This window comes from Strongylocentrotus purpuratus, unplaced genomic scaffold, assembly GCF_000002235.5.
Source record: "Strongylocentrotus purpuratus isolate Spur 01 unplaced genomic scaffold, Spur_5.0 spur5_scaffold_15, whole genome shotgun sequence".
Taxonomy (NCBI): domain Eukaryota; kingdom Metazoa; phylum Echinodermata; class Echinoidea; order Camarodonta; family Strongylocentrotidae; genus Strongylocentrotus; species Strongylocentrotus purpuratus.
This window is the reverse complement of record NW_022145600.1, coordinates 6796198-6816736: the sequence shown is the minus strand read 5'-3', so window position 1 is coordinate 6816736 and position 20539 is coordinate 6796198. Positions and strand designations below refer to the sequence as shown.

Here is a 20539-nt window from a genome sequence, read left to right as displayed (position 1 = left end):
GCCATATATATATATATATATATTACACATGGGCCAGATGTGTATAATTGTGTGCATGGGAAATGTGGTCCCATGTTTATCTCAACTGTTTAAGGTGGATTGAAGATTTATAAATGTTTGCATGGGAACTGTGGAGCTATTATACATGGGCCAGATTTGTATAAATGTGTGCATTGGAAATGTGGAGCCATATCTATATATTTTATACATAGCCCAGATGTGTATAAATGTGTGCATGGGAAATGTGGAGCCATATATATATATATATAATGGGCCAGACGTGTATAAATGTGTGCATGGGAAATGTGGAGCCATATCTCTATATACATATATATATATTACACATGACCCAGATATGTATAAATGTGTGCATAGAAAATGTGGAGCTATGTTTAACTGAACTATTTAAGGTGGATTGAAGATTTATAAATGTGTGCATGGGAACTGTGGAGCCATTATACATGGGCCAGATTTGTATAAATGTGTGCATTGGAAATGTGGAGCCATATCTATATATTTTATACATAGGCCAGATGTGTATAAATGTGTGCATGGGAAATGTGGAGCCATATATATAAAGATCTACATGGGCAATATGTGTTTAAATGTGTGCATGGGAAATGTGGAGCCATATATATATATATATATTACACATGGGCCAGATGTGTATAAATGTGTGCATGGGAAATGTGGAGCCATATATATATATATTACACATGGGCCAGATGTGTATAAATGTGTGCATGGGAAATGTGGAGCCATATATATATATATATATATAATGGGCCAGACGTGTATAAATGTGTGCATGGGAAATGTGGAGCCATATCTATACATATATATATATATATATATTACATATGACCCAGATATGTATAAATGTGTGCATGGAAAATGTGGAGCCATGTTTAACTGAACTATTTAAGGTGGATTGAAGACTTATAAATGTGTGCATGAGAACTGTGGAGCCATTATACATGGGCCAGATTTGTATAACTGTGTGCATGGGAAATGTGGAGCCATATATATATATATATATATATAATGGGCCAGACGTGTATAAATGTGTGCATGGGAAATGTGGAGCCATATCTATATATATATATTACACATGACCCGGATATGTATAAATGTGTGCATGGAAAATGTGGAACCATGTTTATCTGAACTATTTAAGGTGGATTGAAGATGTATAAATGTGTGCATGGGAAATGTGGAGCCATATATATATATATTACACATGGGCCAGATGTGTATAAATGTGTGCATGGGAAATGTGGAGCCATATATATATATTACACATGGGCCAGATGTATAAATGTGTGCATGGGAAATGTGGAGCCACATATATATATTACACATGGACCAGATGTGTATAAATGTGTGCATGGGAAATGTGGAGCCATATATATATATATATTACACATGGGCCAGATGTGTATAAATGTGTGCATGGGAAATGTGGAGCCATATATATATATTATACATGGGCCAGATTTGTATAAATGTGTGCATGGGAAATGTGGAGCCATATCTATATATATTATACATGGGCCAGATGTGTATAAATGTGTGCATGGAAAATGTGGAGCCATATATATATATTACAAATGGGCCAGATGTGTATAAATGTGTGCATGGGAAATGTGGAGCCATATATATATTACACATGGGCCAGATGTGTATAAATGTGTGCATGGGAAATGTGGAGCCATATATATATTACACATGGACCAGATGTATAAATGTGTGCATGGGAAATGTGGAGCCATATATATATTACACATGGGCCAGATGTGTATAAATGTATGCATGGGAAATGTGGAGCCATATATATATTACACATGGGCCAGATGTGTATAAATGTGTGCATGGGAAATGTGGAGCCATATATATATATATATATTATACATGGGCCAGATTTGTATAAATGTGTGCATGGGAAATGTGGAGCCATATCTATAAATATTATACATGGGCCAGATGTGTATAAATGTGTGCATGGAAAATGTGGAGCCATATATATATATTACAAATGGGCCAGATGTGTATAAATGTGTGCATGGGAAATGTGGAGCCATATCTATATATATATTACACATGACCCAGATATGTATACATTTATGCATGGGAAATGTGGAGCCATATATATATATATATATATATTACACATGGGCCAGATGTCTATACATTTGTGCATGGGAAATGTGGAGCCATATATATATTACATATAGGCCAGATGTGTATAAATGGGTGCATGGGAAATGTGGAGCCATGTTTATCTCAACTATTTAAGGTGGATTGAAGATGTATAAATGTGTGCATGGGAAATGTGGAGCCATATCTATATATATTACACATCAGCCAGATATGTATAAATGTGTGCATGGGAAATGTGGAGCCACATTTATTATTGCATATGGGCTAGATATGTATAAATGTGTGCATAGGAAATGTGGAGCAATCTATATCTATTGCAAATGAGTCAAATATGATAAGATGTGTGCATGGGAAATGTGGAGCCATGTATTTACATGACCCCCTTGATGTACATCATAATGGACGTGTTTCATAATACCTCATGATTTTAACAAATAATATAATAAAATTGAGCATGGATATGAGTAGCAATATTTTGGCAAATTCCAGTATGATAAGGGGGAGGATGTGGGGGGGGGGGGGGGTGTAATATTTAGATATTTTCTTCCAGCTTGCTCACAGCTGTGTTTCTGCATAATATTACTAATATTTACTTGACCTGTTTCAGAATCGGATTCTCAGAAGTCAAACCAGACAGACAGTTCCAGATATTTTTAGTGAAGTTGATCCTGAAGGATTTACAGTGAAACAGCTGCCTGACAAAGGTGAGTGAGGTTACATACATGTACATGTAGATTGTATTAATAGTGAAAATTCACTGTAGCATAGATATCTAACATTAATATGCTCAATAAAATATTGATTCAGAGCTAGACTATGCAAGGAACGCCTGGTATGGTTCTTTGATCACACCTCATCGCCTATTGTCTGAAAATCACCAGCTCTTTTCAGAGTAACTTTGATACCCTTCGCAGTTAAACAGGTCAACTTCTTTAGTAAAATCTATACCCTTTCTGTATATTTCATTAATTTCATGCAGTAGAATATTTGATATGCTTTCCCTCATATTTTTCTGTTTTTATAATCTTAATTCAACACTTAATTGCGTGAAGCAGTCTTCAATGGCAAAGTGTTGAAAATAGAATCAATTACCACTACTGCATTTTCGTCTACAAAATACTCAATAATCTAGCCCCTTATTTAGAATCTTTTGGTCATAATCGTCCAGTTTACTTTGTTACTTGTCATTCTACCTTAAATCCCTTATTTATCCTGAAACCAAAGACTGAATTTAAAAAACGTTCTTTTTCTTTCACTGCTCCAAGCATCTATAACAATCTACCGACTCATATTCGCACGGCAACTTCACTCCAAATGTTAAAAAACCAAATTAAGTCACTCCCTCTATCACTTTAATGCATGCACTGGTACCTAATGTTATATCATGACTTTTACCATGAGTTAGTTTTGTTTGTTTGTCTGTTTGCAGTTGTGTAGTCTATTTTTACGGCATGTGTATTTTTTAAAATATTTTTTTGGTCATTTTTCTTTGTATCAATAATATCTTAAATGTTTAATATTTAAGGCCTTCTGTTCATTTTGATCTAGTTTTTATTTTTTTAAAGCTTTTTTTTAAATGTTTTCTACAATGTATTCTATTTTTTTGTAAATATTTGTATGTACAGGGCTCTTTTGTAAAGCAGGAGATATTAAACTTGATTTGGTTAAGTGTTTAAAGGTTAGACCTTGAAATGAATTTTAATGCCTCCTCATGGGGTTGAATGTCAAAAAGTTTTTAGAAAATCTAGAGAAAACGTCATGTTCATCATGACATGCATGACATTGTAATTTAATATCTGCAGCATACTAATATTAAATACAATGTGTTGCTTACAAGTCTGCTTGATGGCAATGTGACCAAAAAGACACACAAATGTTATTTAAAACTCAACCAATTTTGAAAATAAGTGCCTTCTTACAAGTACGAGTCCGAGTTACTTATCACACCTGAGCATTATCTTAAATGACAGACAAATATACTTGTAACATCATATTCACAATGTTCAAACTCGCATGATTGATCTCATGAAGATTATGTATTTCTTCAATCACAGGTAGAGCAGTCTTTACCACCAAAACGTTTGAAGAGGGAGAATTCCTTTTGTGGTACAGAGGAGATCTGGTAACCAGAGATGTGGGGGAACAAAGAGATGCAGACTGTGAAACTTGCTTCAGATACTTTTTCACATGGAAAGGGACGAAATGGTGGTAAGTCTACATACTATGACGACTTGATTTATTGAAAAGTATATTTTGTAATGATAGGTGTTGAAAACAAACCTAAGGGTATATGCTTAAGACGTAGTCGTAAACATGTGGGTTGACAGGGCAACATATTTTCTACCAGTGGTTTTTGTTTTTTCCCTAGAGAAAGATCGAAAGCTAGTCATATCTGTCAAATTCTATTCCGTGCTTTTGAATAAACCCGTGGACTGACCACATACAGTACACATACATTTTTCTGCAGAAAGTATCAATACGGCAAGGACAGCATAGAACAAATATGCAACTTATATTCTTCTCTATCTATTCAAACCTGTTTTAGCTATCATACAAAAAACACACAATCTTACCAATGACAATTATTCAACCTTGTCAGTCCAACAGATCATATTCCATTTTGGAGAGCATAAAATGAGAATATAAAACAATATTTGGTACAAATATTGGATATAAAAGAAAGGTGCATTACACTGAAAAGTCCATGTTTTTTTTTGTACACTCCACATTTCATCTTACAGATGAAACAGATTCGGAAATTTCTATGCAACTTGCACCACCTCCCTCTCCCTCCAGTGAAGTTTTAAATGATGAAACAGATTCGGAAATTTCTACGCAGCTTGCACCACCTCCCTCTCCCTCCAGTGAAGTTTTAAATGATGCTGGTTCATCAGTTCCCTGCAATATGTCATCGGAAGACTCTTTTTCTACTCCCCCTTTCTTCTACACCTCATCTTCACTTCAGTCTGATATTACTTCATCTGTTCATTCATTACTTCCCCTAACACCTCCCCGCACCCCCCAATCAACCCCTCACACAACCCCTCCCTCAACCCCTCTCCTAACCCCTCTCCCAACCCCTCTCCCAACCCCTCCCTCAACCCCTCTCCTAACCCCTCGCTCATCAACTCCTCATTCAACTTCTTCATCTGCTTTGTCTCCTCCTCTCCCTTCCCATCCTCCTAATTCATTTCTTTCAATGTCTGTTGTCCAGCGTCATCCTCGCATTGTAGCTGGATTTCTCATTTCGCTACTCCTGCTTGTTGTCTTTATACATCTTCTGCTTTTAATTTCTGTTATCCTTCTTTGTTAAATGTTCATCATTCATTTTGTAATTTCCCAAATTTCCTCTTCTTTATAATCTGGGAAGATGATCTGAGATGGGCCAACATATGTCAAATGGTAAGATTTATTGAAAAATCATTTGAAAACTTGAGAACAAAAATCATACAGTTGGTAAACATAATCTTCATTGAGGATGTAGTTTTCAATGCACAATTCAAACCCTGCATTGGATTTCCTGCTTTCTTTGCTCATTCTAGAATAATATAACACTGCATACATGTTTGGTCCGTTTGATATGAATTCAGGTTTGTGCTAGTAGCCACTTTTTATATTGTATTCTTTATTTGCTTTTTGGAGCTACGTTCCACTTTTAAAGATTAGATAGATTATTTTCTTCTTTCCCCCCTCATTCTACACGTCTGTTCTTGTTTATCATAATGCTTTTTTTCCTTTTTCCCATGCTATTTTTTAATCTTTCCTCATCTCTCCCTCCCTTCTTCTCCTTGGACTCATCTTTCTTCTCCGCATGTTCCTTCTCCCCTGCCGAAGCCTTCTTCCATCTCTCCCACCCGGTGTAAACATCTTGTGGATAGATATGTCCGAAATTGTACATTTTCCCTTTAGTCTGTTGCCTCTCCTTGCCCTTTCCCCAATTTGGTCGCTTCTCTCTCTTTTTTGTTATTTTTGTTATACCATGTAATGTCTTTGGCTCTCGTATTTCAGAGGGTCTTGAGAGGATATATTTTGTTCGCAATGCTGTTGCCCGTGGCTTGTAGGGCGTGTCGTTATTCGACCTTTGTGTTTTTTTTTTTTTTTTTTGTTATTTGTATTTATATTGAAAAAATCTTCCACGGTTAGTTCGTCGTCTTTTTTCGCCTCGGTACTCTTGTCTGATGCACGGTGACATTTTGTAGCATTACAATTTTAAGGCAAATCTTGTTTTATGAAAAGTAAACATATGCATGTTTAATGTTCATGATATTGGTTATGATTTCCAATGCCTACATGTAATGTTACCTATTTGTTTCCTATGTTACTTGTATTTCAAATTTCCTCCTAAAATTAACCATGCGTTAACAAAAATCATGACTGTAACGATTCTTCTTTGAGTGATACCCTACTTGAAAAGTAACAGTTAATCAAATAATATCTGACAACAGAGAAAACCTAAAGTGAAATCACAAATTGTAACCCACATATACTTGTATGTTTCAGTGATTCATTGTAATTTTAAACATTGATGAATCTAATGTTTTCATTTTTTTTCAATTTCATTTCCAGTAGGGATGCATCAGTCGAACCAACTAAACAACAACTGGGACGACTCGTCAACCATGGTTGGAGGGGTGAAGTCAACAGCAGAATGAAGATTAGAGAGAACCCTCACAATGAACCAGAACTGGTTCTCTTCTCATTGAAGAAAATCAAAGAAGGTGAAGAAGTGTTATATGATTATGGGGTGGGAGATAATTTTGTATTCCCAAGTCCTACTCAATTACACAGTGGAGTCCAAGATGAAAAACCTGAAATTCTGCAAAATTCTGCAAACCTCCCACCAGACCCAGAAAAAGTTTGTTCACCATTCTCCGAGCCTGCCACACAAGAACTAGTGGAACCAGATGGAAACTTTTCACAGTCCAATGTTCGAGCTGATGATGATGAAACATCTGAAGATCGATGCAGAAACCCCCCTAATAACGAAACAAATTGGGAACCATCCCCTAAGCCTGCCACACAAGCTTTAATGGAATCAGATGGTAAGATTTCACAGTTCAGTGTTTCAGCTGATAATGATGACACATGTGATGATCCATGCCGGAACCCCTCTAATAACCAAGAACATTGGGAACCATCCCCTGAGCCTGCCACACAAGCGTTAATGGAATCAGATGGAAAGCTCTCCCAGTTTGATGTTCCAGTTGATAATGATGACACATGTGATGATCCATGCATAAACCCCCCTAATAACCAAGTGCATTGGGAATCATTTACTGAGCTTGCCACACAACCTTTAATAGAACCAGATGGAAACCTTCCACTCTCCAATGTTCTAACTGATGATGCTGAAACATCTGATGATCTATGCAGAAACCCCCCTAATAACGAAACAAATTGGGAACCATCCCCTGAGCCTGCCACACAAGCTTTAATGGAATCAGATGGAAAGATTTCACAGTTTAATGTTTCAGCTGATAATGATGACACATGTGATGATCCATGCATAAACCCCCCTAATAACCAAGTGCATTGGGAACCATTTACTGAGCTTGCCACACAACCTTTAATGGAACCAGATAGAAACCTTTCACTGTCCAATTTTCTTGCTGATAATGATGACACATCTGATGATCTATGCAGAAACCCCCCTAATAACCGAGAGCACTGGGAACCATTCCCTGAGCCTGCCACACAAGCATTGATGGTACCAGATGGAACCCTTTCACAAAATATTTTTTCAAGTGATAATGAGGACACATTATCTGACCATAATGATGATAGTGATGATGATCCAGACTATGTCTGTGATTCTCAAGGAGATTCTGACTCTTCAGGGAAGACTTCATTAAATAATTCTCAAGCATCATTGCCTAAGGCTAAATGTACATCAATAAATGGCATCACTCGATCACTGAAATCTCTGTCATCAGATCAGTCATTGGAGGCATCATCAAGATATGGAGGCATTGATGCTGACCATGAGGGGATAACTGTGATGAAGACCAACAATCAAGGAGGGCGAAAATATGACAAGGTAGCTTATTGCATGATGTGTGAGAAGCCCCACAAAAAACTTCCTGATCACCTGCGGTCACAACATTCCAATGAAATAAAGGTGGCTCAATACATGGCAGCAACGAATCGAAAAGAAAAGGATAAGCTATTGACATTGATAAGAAATAAAGGAAATCACATGCACAACTACAGGGTCTTCGAAAAGGGTCATGGAGAGCTTGTGGTCGTATATAGACCTTCTTGTGAAGCAAAGCCCCGTGATTATCAGCCTTGCAAAGATTGTTTGGGATGGTTTGCGAAAGCCGAATTGTGGAAACACCGCTGCATTTTGAAGCAAGAAGAGCCGGCTAAGGAGCAAAAGAAAAAACGAAGAAGACTATTAGCACAAGGTCGACTCTTGCTTCCACCAGTGCCCTGCACATCAAGAGATTCTATAACACACAAAGTACTGAGTGGTCTCAGCGATGATGAAATCAAGGCCTGCATTCTAAATGATCAGTTGATTCTAGAATTGGCCAAGGTGTACTCTAAGAAATTGGGCCATGACGAAGAACAGCACAACCACATCAGATGCAAGTTACGAGAACTAGGAAGACTTGTACTTCAGTTTAGACGTTGCAGCTGCAATGGCAAGGCAAGTCTGACTTCCCTGATATCACCAAATGGTTTTATGACTGTCTTGAGTGCTGTCAAGAAAGTGGCAGGCTTTGATGAGGAGAACCACTTGTTCAATACACCAAGTCTAGCACTTAAGCTGGGACATACCTTAAGAAAGGCTGCCTTTGTGCTCCTGAGTAAGGCTTTGATGGACAGAGATGGGGATGACATGCAGAAACTTGTAGAAAAGTTCATCAAGCTGCTGGACACTTGTTGGGGATCTGAAATCTCTACTCATGCTCTACGAACTTTGTACCAGAGGAAACGAAACCAGCCCAAACTCCTACCCCTAACGAGTGATGTTGTGGCTTTGTCAAGACACCTAGAGGTACAGGCTGAACTTTGTGTAGACAAACTGTCATCTGGGACCGCAATCGAAAACCATAGCACATGGAGAGAACTCAACAAGACCATGCTGGCTCATCTCATTGTGTTTAATAGGAGGAGACAAGGGGAAATCAGCAAGATGACTCTTGATGACTACAATAAAATCAAGAAAGGTGAATCTCATATGGTGGAAGGACAACTAGAGATGCTGAAAGACTGGGAAAAAAATCTTGTAAAGTTTCTCTGGAGAGTTGAGGTAGTAGGAAAACGTGGCAGGACAGTGCCGATCCTTGTGACAGACTCCATGAAATCATGTGTAGACACCCTTGTATCCCACAGGGAGGAAGCAGGTGTAAACCCAAGCAACAAATACCTGTTCGCTGTAGCCAATAGTGACACTACATCTCATGTTCGAGGGTCAGATGCTCTCCGTGAGCTGTCAGAAGCATGTGGAGCACAAAATCCTTCAACACTTCGATCCACAAAATTACGGAAGCATGTAGCTACCATGTCACAACTAATGAGCTTGAGGGACCATGAGATGGACGCCTTAGCAAACTTCATGGGCCACGATATTAGGATACATAGGGAGTATTATAGACTGCCAGATGCTGCTATGCAGGTGGCCAAAATATCAAAGATCCTGTTCGCCATGGAGGGAAAAGCTGGGAACCCGGTCCAGCTGATTGGCACTGCAAAAAGTCTGGATGAGCTTCAAATCAAGTTAGATGAAGGTAAATTTGTGATGAGGGTAGAATTATACAGTGGGGATCTCAATCCAAACCCTAATGAGATGAGAAACATCATGGCGAGGGATGAGTGGGATGAATAACAAACCATGTAGCATGTACTCATTTTAAGAATCAAGTATTTCTGATTTCCACTCAACTTGACAATTATCAAATACAAAATATGTAAATTGATAAACATGCTGCAACATTATTGAATTAATGAAAAGTGTTGTTTTCAAATGAACCATGCAGTTAAATATTCCTCACTATATTGTTCACTTGTTTGTTTCAATTTATTTAGATTAGGGGTAATTAAGGCATTTGTTTGACTCGATCCACACATGTGGCATATACCTGGTGCCAATTCTACCATGTTGTATTTAGAAATAATTGATTATATTCTTTTGTTTTAAATTACAAGTATGTTTTCTTTGCAGTTGACCCAGATTTTCTTTTTGGTGAATATTATTGATTATTATTTTATGTACAGAGATCGACACTGGAGAACAGGGACCTGAATCATGTGATGACAATTGTGACAGCGATGTTGATTCTGGTGATCATGATGTCGAACGTCAGCTACCTGGATGCTCCCAAAAAGGTATGACTTTAAGTCCAATGAGAGCATCTAAAAAATTTCTTTTTGCAAACCTAAATGTTAATTTTGCCTATTGTACCGCACTCTCAATCATCCTCAAAAGCCAAAGTGAAACCAAACTTTTTCCTGTTGAAATCACCACGTACCAATATTTGTGCATTTTGAATTGTTAAAAATTATAGCACAATTATAATTGTAATGTAGCCTCACAAAAAGGCTGTTGCCAATGACGGAGAAAATCTATTAGTGAATTTAATTGGTCTCTATATCTAAACTTCTCTAAACTAAAAAAAAATTGTGTACATACAATAATATAGACTCAGAAAGTATTATGTGATCGTGGCCCTTTTGTTCTAGACTGGGAGTCAGGGGTTGTCAAGGTAATACAAAATGTACTTTTTTTCATGCACACAGCAATCACTACAATATACTAGGAAATGGATGAAAATGGAGGCAGCCAGGAGCCCCTCCCAAATAAACCCAAAACTGAGCTAGATTAGCAAAATAAATGACCAATAGAAACCGGGTAGAATATGTGAAACATAACCCCATCTGTCATGACACTGTCAGATAATTTAAAGACTTGTTTGTGCCCGACTCCCCTAAACGGTAGATGCCCATAATTTCACGAAATATGAGCTTTACAAAATTATATGATGGCTTTCTTCCCGCAAAAAAAAATCGTTTAAGTGTATTCCTCCCAGGATCACACTCTATTCTGCATCACTGCAAAAGAGGATTTAAATATTCTTCCTCTCCTTCCATCCTCATAACAGTAATGCACTCTTCAAGTTCATGGGTCAGAGACTCAGAGAAACAGTATGTGATACTGCATTTATTATTCTGCATAGTATAATTGCAACATTTTTTTGTTATTGTCTTTCATTAGGTACCAAAAGGCAAAGGAAAACGCAACATGTACTGGAAGAGGTTGATGAACAGCCAATAAGGAAGAAACGAAAGACAGCATGGAGCGATGCGGAAAAGTCGGCTGTCCAGAGACGTTTAGGAGCCTTTATGACTGTTCATTCTAAGCTACCTGGCAAGAGAGCGATAGACGAATGCTTGAAAGCTGAAGCTGTGCTGAAACACAGAACGTGGGTCAACATCAAAGACTACGTAAGAAACTCGAAGGTTACCAAAAGCAGAAAAACACAGCCTTGGTAAAAACATTCCCTTTAATATCAAATCACCATTTTTATATTGAATACACACATGCTTTTGTTTTGAGTCACCAAACTGCTGAAAATGCTCATAAATTACAAGGCATGTTCTTGTTATTACAGTCTAAAATGTGTATTCTTTTATATTTGGTTTCTCCATGTATTCATAAAATGTTTACCCACTCTACTGGCAAAGGATTTGTTATTTTGAGGTTTTATTATCATTTTTGTAGGCATCCGGCAATTTGTAATTGTGTTAGGGTCTTAGTGGACCTATGCTTGGCCACTCCCAGATATCAATGACAGGGAGCATATCGTTTAGGCAACATGTACTGATTACAATGAGAATTTTGCAGCATGAGTTGGAAATATCCTATTTGAACAAGAAAAAAACCCATAGATTTTTTAACGAAATAAATCAGTGGAAGTTGTAATCAAACAGTCAAGTATTTGTATTTACATACCATAATGGCAGCATAAGAAGGCAGTAGGGGAATTGACTAGTGTAATGCTTGTACATTTGTGACACAATTAAAACTTAAACAACATTTATTATGAGAACACGTTCAGTATAGTGTATTAATATCATCATCAAGGGAGAGTGCCCTTATTATGTGTAAAGGGTGCCCCTTTTCATTTTGGACAGAACTTGTGTTGTTTCTGATATTATTATGGGGTTGTACTAAACACTCGGGTCGCGGCGCGCTGAAAAACACTCGGGTCACGGCTCGTTTGGCCATCTTTTTTTAAGTGTCTTCAAATCGGCTTTTTAATATAAGGGGGAAATCTTATTTCAAATTAGCGACTGTTTTTACACTCGGGTCGCGGCTCGCTGGGCCATTTTTTCAATGATGTCTTCAAAGGGGATGCGTGGGGAAATTTACTTTAAAAACGAAGTTGTAAGTTGTGATTGTTTTTTGTTCAATGATAGACAAATAAGAAGATTATAATTAAGGCTGACATCGGGAAAGACAAATATACTAGGTGGGTAAAGTGGATTTTAGATAAAGTGTAATAGTACATAGGTATATGATCTATTAATATGATAGAAACAAGGAAGAATGGATACAGTGAGAAGATGAATTGTGGGAAATTAAGAACTACCAAGAGAGGAATACAAAAACAAAGAATGAAAGAATGAAATGAATATTTCCATCATTCCTTGTAATATCCTATCAAGTTTTATTCCTCGCTTTATTTTCATATTTGTCAGTCTTTAAAAAATATTCTTTCTAAATTTTATTCTACCCCTTTATTTCTCATATTTTTTCTATCATGTAAATCTTTATTTCCTCCACTCTTTTCTTTATATCTTTATCACTGTTAAATCTGGCCAATGAATTCTTTCAATTCCCTTTTTATTAAATATTTGTTTTCTTTCATTCTTTGTTTATGTAATCCTCTCTTGTTAGTTCTTAATTTCCCACAATTCATCTTCTCATTCTATCCATTATTCCTTGTTTCTATCAAATATACAGTTCATTTCCCTTGTAGTATTACACTTTCTCTAAAATCCACTTTAATCACCTAGTATTTTGTCTTTCCCAATGCCAGCCTTAATTCTAATCTTCTTATTTGTCTATCATTAAAAAAATAATAATCACAACTTCCAACTTCTTTTTTAAGAAAATTTCCCCACGCATCCCCTTTGAAGACATCATTGAATAAATGGCCCAGCGAGCCGCGACCTGAGTGTAAAAACAGTCACTAATTTGAAATAATATTTTCCCCCTTAAAAACCGATTTGAAGACACCATTTTGTTTAAATGGCCAAACGAGCCGCGACCTGAGTGTTTAGTACAAGCCATTAATATGGGATAGTGTAGAGATAGAATTTGTACACTTTTGTTTAATTAGCAATGCAGTAGTTTCTGCAGATTTAGTATAATTGTGGCAAAAAATAGAGGGGGAGTCAATGATCAGTGCCCCCTTTAAAAAGTAAACCGAATGTATGTTTGTTGTGAATTAATATGAACAGATCTGAATATTATTCTCAGATTTCCCACATACATAAAATATGTCAATTTAGTGTTTAAGCACTAGACTATAGATGATGGTTGTAATGTGAATAATTAGTTGTGATGGGGGTCGGGGACCCAAAACCTTTTTTTTTTGTAATACCTTTGCAACAAAACAAATAAAAAGGGCTATAATAAAGGGTTGGTTCCAGTATAATCATATAAACCTACAATATTAATATGATTCACCTTACTTCTTGCTGATTCAATTCAATTTTTTTTTGGGGGGGGATTTGTGATGTCAGTGAGTTCTCCTTCATTCTTCATCATTGTTCAAAAGTTGGCTTCTCCAACAAATTTGTATTGCGTCAGATTTGTGTTAAATGTATAGCACACAACTAATGATGATGCTATGATAGGAATGTAAAAAACAGATATGCTGTGTAGCTTTTTTAACCTTAGGTACTGTTAAACTCTACGTAATTATGTTCATCAAACTAATATCTGGAATCTTTTACATCCATTTTGCCCCCAAATCAAACTCCATCATGTTAAATGGTATCTTTGGAATGTACTATTGTTACCACTGACAAATATTCATATATAATATTTGAGAAACTTGGAAAAATGGATATTATTAATTTTGTCAGACTGAAAAGGGAATTATCCCTCAAATACTAACGCATTCATATTTATATGTATCACATGATTTTACAACAAAAGAAAATAAAATGGTATATAAATCAGGACTTTCTAGCAAACTGTGTGGTGTGCTAGTACTCTACCTAGGGGCTGCTATTTTCTTAGAGAGCAGTAGTGACTCTTGACCTTCAGTTTCAGTTTAGTTTCATTTATTTCACACTAAATAATTTCGAAATTACATGTGAAAAAAGGAACTTAATCAAAAGCATATAGCTTGTAGAATTTAAGTTCCTCAAAATAATGTTGACACAGTGTCATTCATTATAAGGTAGAAGTATGATGATACAAAATCAGAGTATACAGATAAAACAATGAAATGATATGGATGATGGATGTAAGAAAGAAGAGAACTAGGAAGGGAAGGTAAAGCATGGGGGTCAGGAGAAGAATGAGGAGAGAGAAAAGGAAGTTTTTAGAATAGAATATTCAAGGTCGGGAGTCACAGTCCAGAAAAAAATAGTATACTTGTGCATTACATGTACAAATTTAATACTAACAATTTGATATGTTTTTTAAAGCTGCAACAGTTCTTAAGCTATTTGAGATTCGGATCAATGGTGCTTCAGTAGTTTGGTCCTGTGTATGAAATAGTTTTTATGGCGAAAACTGCCCTGGTTAGGGAGGATGATAGTTTGTACGTGTTGCATGTCGTGTTTGGTATGTGTGTAAAGCATCATTTTTTGTAAAGCGTTCAATTATGGCTGATGGGAGTATTGCTAAATAACATTTAATTATTTTTTTTGTTTAATATTCAAGGAGACTTTGTTTGCCTGGATCCAAGAGAGGGCTTTTGGCTTTCTTGCTGTGTGTTTACAGCAGTGGGCTCTTTTTTTCTTCATTTCTAGTTATGAGTTATGTTGTTCAAAGTTGTTACAGATGTTATCTTTTGTTTTCATTAATTGGTTGCTTAATTTCTTGTTATGGTTTGAGGTGGGTTTTGTTTTTAGGTTTTAGAATTCTAGATTTTTTTTAGAATCCCTGGGGATTTTGCGGTAGTAAACCCCATTTATTTAAGTGGCAGAATTCATTTTATGCCTCAACCTTTCATATCATTCCAAACACACAAATATACTATACATGTGTATAAATTAAGGATGGCCGGCCAAGAATGAACAGTAATATGATCTGTTATTTTAACAAGACCTCAAAGAAATCATGAAATATGCGTAGGCTGAGTTGATCAATTCTCCAAGTAAATGATATCAATATCATCTATTTTGCCTTCGTTTGTATTCTAACCTCATTTTCTGTGGCAATGTCAACTTCACAATATTGCACCATTCTTTTACCCAGGTGATGTTAGAAATAATTCTTTATTCGTAATCACAATTATAAGACATTTTTCTACTACATGCATGTTTAATCTGTAGATTTTTGCAAATGTGGTGCAATGCCTGTGGTTCAATTGTATTGATTGGTACTAATGCCCTTTTTATGTACACGTTCGGACTTAACTCCTAATTGCATATCATCGCTGGACGTGTTTAACTTGTCTCTTGTAAATTTCATGATTTGCATGTGCCTTTGAAGACTGTCAAATAATTGTATCGAAATAAAGTATATTTTACAGAAATTCAAAGAAGATAAACTATTGTTTATTACAATTGGCATTTATTTGATTCTATCTCGTCTTTTTCCTCTGTAGTACAATACACCTGCTGGTGTATGAGATATTTATAGAAATAACATGATAATTCTGTGATTTTTGTTTTCCCTCTTTAACATAAGTCATATTTTAAAATTAAGAAAGAAAATGATTTGCTAGATAATACTGCATAGTTTTAAAACTGTAATTATATCCAATTTTATAGTGGCAAGTATGTATATGTTTGCAGGAGGTGTGTTAAAGAATTTAATAGAATTCGAGGATGAAAGGAAAGAAAATATTCAGGGAAAGTGGTTTGATACCACATTGATCGAGGAATTGTTAAAACATGTTGAAAAAGATGACAGTTTCGTCCTTAAATTGAATGAAGATATAGTTAGAGAGAGAGAAAGAGAGGAGCACAGGAGAAAGTTTTGCAAACTTTTTGTGTGGTGGTGTCATTAAGTTCCGTTGGTACGTACAGTGGAATTATTAAAGTTAATTTCCTTCATTATATCTTTCCCAGCTTATCTATTAATAATTTCAACGTGTGCAAGCACTGTAACATCATTTGCGATATAGTGATTCCTTACAGTTAAAATAATGAAGACATATCAGTACGCAATATAGTACAAACAAGCTCAATCTTTATTTTGTATATGTGTCTTCTTTCTTCAAAAGACATAAACGTTATTCACAAAACATAACATTTTCACAAGTCGATACGTCAAAATGCAAACATGTATAAGAAAAGAATAAATGTTACAAACATATTTTGATGATAGTAAGAGAACAAAAGGAATCTCATACAAAGAAGCAATGATATTAATCCAAACTCTATACCACTAGTGATAACGATTAATTTAAAAACATTTACAAATATGAATTGTATTCTTTCCTTGAATTGCCGAAATCTTCCCCCTCCCCCCGAAAACAAAAATAAAGAAATATAAATATCCCTATGATAGAATAATGGTTTTTATATACATGGGGGGGGGGGGGGGGGGGGCTAGAAAGAACGGAACACCTGGGATCTACAATTACAACTTCATCATTGACCTAATTCTTACTTCATTAAGAAGATCATTCTTTTTCGAAATGATAAAAAATGATGTCAAGATCATCAACTTTGAGTCATTATGTCATTGTAATTGGAAATATCCGGTTTTCTTTCTTTCTGAGCCACACAATATAGTGTGACAGTTCATGGGCAATCCCTTTAAATTACCTTGATCTCTTGACACTGATAAAAGCTAAGCCAACATTTTTATTGAACCTGAGTAAGTGGAACTGATGTTGGGATTCCTAGGATTACATTTGTAATGGCTTCCATCAGGGGCGGATCCACGTAGCGATTTTTCCGGCCCGGCCCCCCCCCCAGCCCCCCAAAACGATAAAAAAAAAAAGGATAATAACGTAAAGTTAACCTTTATAAAACAAAAAACAAAAGCGCCCCATCCCCCCCCCCCCGCTTATTCGCCGGCCGGCTGAGACGGCACTAAATTTTGTATTAAGATTTGGCTACCCCCCCCCCCCCCCCATTGACGCCGGCTGGATCCTCTGCAGGCGTGGATCCACGGGGGGGGGGGGGGGGGGGGGGGGTGACGGGTCAACAACAACAAAATCTCACGAATTAGGTCACACAAAAAAAATAGTGGTCTCATCCCCCCCCCCCCCCCCCCGCTTATTCACCGGCTGACTAAGTCGGCGCAAAATATTTCCTGAAAAATTGCACCCCAAAAAAATGCTTCCTACCCCCCCCCCCCCCCCCCCGCTTATTCACCGACGGCTGAGTCGCAACTAATATTTTCTCACGGATTGGGCCCCCCCCCCCTCTTCCCGCCGGCTGGATCCGCCACTGGCTTCCATACAGTAAATCAAGATCATATTTATCAAGACTTTTTACATGATACACAACGGTCAACTGTTGACCATAACTCTTGTTTCTAAGATTGATATTATATTGTGGAAATTAAGATTTGAAAGACAGTATTGCCTTCATTGTTTTAAATACAAGCAAACATAATAATATCCTTTTTTGCATGAGTTAGTTCGAAGTTTACAAGGAAAAGATAAAAATCGACAAACTCCACGTTTGCTAGGTCTTATGCCTACTTCCCCGATTGACAATGACTAGATGCAGACACCGCACTTTCATAGCTCAAATTCAGACGAATCATGTGTAAGAAGAAGTAAACGTTTTTTAGTATCTTTTGACATTGGAATGGGCTTATTGTGATTTTCTTTCCTCAAATTTGATAAAATATTGCTTATAAAGCCTATATTTATTACCTCCACAGTTTCATGGTGTTTTGCCTACCTCCCCGATTGAAGGCGTTTACATGTATGTGTGTGTGTGTGTGTGTGTGTGTGTGTGTGTCTCTCTCTCTCTCTCTCTCTCTCTCTCTCGCTTTCTCTCTCTGTGTCTCTCTGTGTCTCTCTGTGTCTCTGTTTCTCTGTCTCTCTGTCTGTCTCTGTCTCTCTGTGTCTGTCCCTGTGTCTATCTCTGTCTCTCTCTCTCTCTGTCTCTCTAATTTCATCTTTGCCATATATATCTCTTTCTCACTGTATCTTTTTTTGTCACACCTATCTGTTTCAGGTGAATGGAATGTCTAACAAATTCTGGGGATGGGGCCGAGAAGATGACGAGTTTTACCTTCGACTGAAGAAAGTAAATTTAGAGGTAAGTAAGATCATAAGCATGATGGTAGTTTCTCTTTATACCATGGCACACAAACATTTCAGGCTGAGTCAATCCTGGTACCAAATTTGATTTTATAAGCAGAGAAATAAAAGAATCAGAGGATTGAACATTTTGGGAAAATATCTGATAAAGGATAAAAAAAGTAATACAAATTTAAAGGTATTATAAAGTTTTGGTATGGGGTCATGAATTTGGTTCAATTGAACATATTGGAAGCATATACGATCCTACAATATTCAGTGATTGTTGTCGCGGGTCTAAAGTTATGGAGTCTAAAGTTATGGAATTGTAAATTGTAAACTCTTTATGATGTATAGCTCCCTCTCAAGGTCAAGATATTAATCGACCGATTGGCTATTCCCATTTGGAAATTATATATCACAACTACATATTATGAGATTTTCATGGTCACAGCAACCATCGGCGGCGGTAGGCGCTATTTGAAATTTATCAAAATTTACCGAGAACACCGGTAAATTTTTATATTAAATTTTTCTCGAAAGCAGAAGTGTTTTAAGGGCTAAATTTTCCAGTGCTTAACATACATCCACAGGGGCATCCAAATATATCAAAACTGTAAAGAATCCACCCAATTTTCTAAATTTCCAAAAACTTTGTATTACCTTTAAAGGTATAGACCAGTTCTGGTCATGCGATTGCATTGTGAAAGAAACGTTGTTGAGTCGATCAGAAAAGGTTGATCATCTTGATAAAAACCTCAATAGTCAGAATTCAATTTGCATACATTAGTTGTTGCTAGGTAGGGCAAACATTATGGGTTGCCCTTCCTAGCAACAGGCAATATATGCAATTTGCATTATGACTTTTGAAATACAATTATTTGTAAGGTGAATGAATAATTCACATCGAGGCACTGATAAGTAAATAATTTGGTTAGGAAACGGCCTCCCGGTAAATTTAGTTTGTAATTGTCATGTCTAACTAGAGTCTAACGTTGATGTTAGACCTAATTTGCAGTCTAATAAAAAAAGTGGTTATGTGATTGTTTTGATTACAGATTAGTAAACCAGAAGGTATAAGCACGGGACCTGAGGATACATTCTATCACATCCATGATAGTAAGAAGAGAAAGCGAGATATGGTCAGGGTACAAAATCAAAAACAGGCAAGTTTTGTTTCTCATATGCCCCGTTCCCATTGATGAATGAATGAATGAAAATCTTTGTTGGTGATAAGGCCAAATAAAAAAACAAACATGTTTAGCGTCCTGCCTTTTTGAAAGATAGGAAGAGGAGGCCCTTTTTTTTTTCTTCAAAAAAAAATGGCCGCTCAAAATGGCCGCTCAAAATGGCCGCTTGGTACATTTCCGGGCTATCTTTCAAGATGGCCGTCAGCATTTTTTTTTTACTTTTCAATCAGAAATATATCCATTTTATCAGGGTCTTTCATGTTTTTTTCTTTTAAAAAAAATTAACCTTTTTTTTTTTTTTTTTTTTTTTTAAAGGAGGCAGCCCCCCCCCCAAAGGCAGACGGGGACGCTAAACATGTATATTTTTTTACATGGCCTAATACTAAAATTTTGTTGTGTGGTTGGCGGATGTGCGTTAGCTCAAGGGAGACAAGAAAATCTGTCCTGAGAGGAAGATGGTCTACCGGTATACATGTACAGGGGGTGTTTCACAAAGACTAAGTTCAACTTCAAGCTGGACTTAACTATGGCAGGCCGTTCATTCCACTGTTTGCTCTCACCATTTACTGGCATTGGTCTCTCAAGGGACGTACAAATCATGGTCACAAATCTACAGAGTTTACATTTTTTGATAGTTCATTATTGAAGGGAAAAATATTATCTAAAGATCATGATTTAGAGACCAATAATGAGAGCAACCAGTGGCATGAATGGCCTGCCATAGTTTAGTCCAACTTAAAGTTGATCTTAGTCTTTGTGAAACACCCCTGTACATATAGACCATCT

At 36.6% G+C, this 20539-nt stretch overlaps 2 protein-coding genes across 2 annotated transcripts in view; both read left to right on the top strand.

Moving 5' to 3' along the window:
• The window catches only part of LOC105443131 (beta-1,4-galactosyltransferase 7-like), a 7835-nt gene extending 4238 nt beyond the window's left edge, over positions 1-3597 (top strand). The window contains exons 3-4 of the mRNA XM_030986440.1: positions 2768-2864; positions 3590-3597. Of these exons, the coding sequence (XP_030842300.1) occupies positions 2768-2864; positions 3590-3597 (105 nt within the window). The remainder of the gene's footprint in view (positions 1-2767; positions 2865-3589) is intronic.
• Positions 3598-4203: 606 nt separating this feature from the next.
• Positions 4204-12911, top strand: LOC115924000. Its single transcript, XM_030985456.1, has 4 exons — positions 4204-4368; positions 6727-9896; positions 10384-10494; positions 11381-12911. Exons 2-4 carry the CDS (start codon positions 6809-6811, stop codon positions 11656-11658), a joined length of 3477 nt encoding a protein of 1158 aa, XP_030841316.1. The 5' UTR covers positions 4204-4368; positions 6727-6808; the 3' UTR covers positions 11659-12911.
• The last annotated feature ends 7628 nt before the right edge of the window (positions 12912-20539 follow it).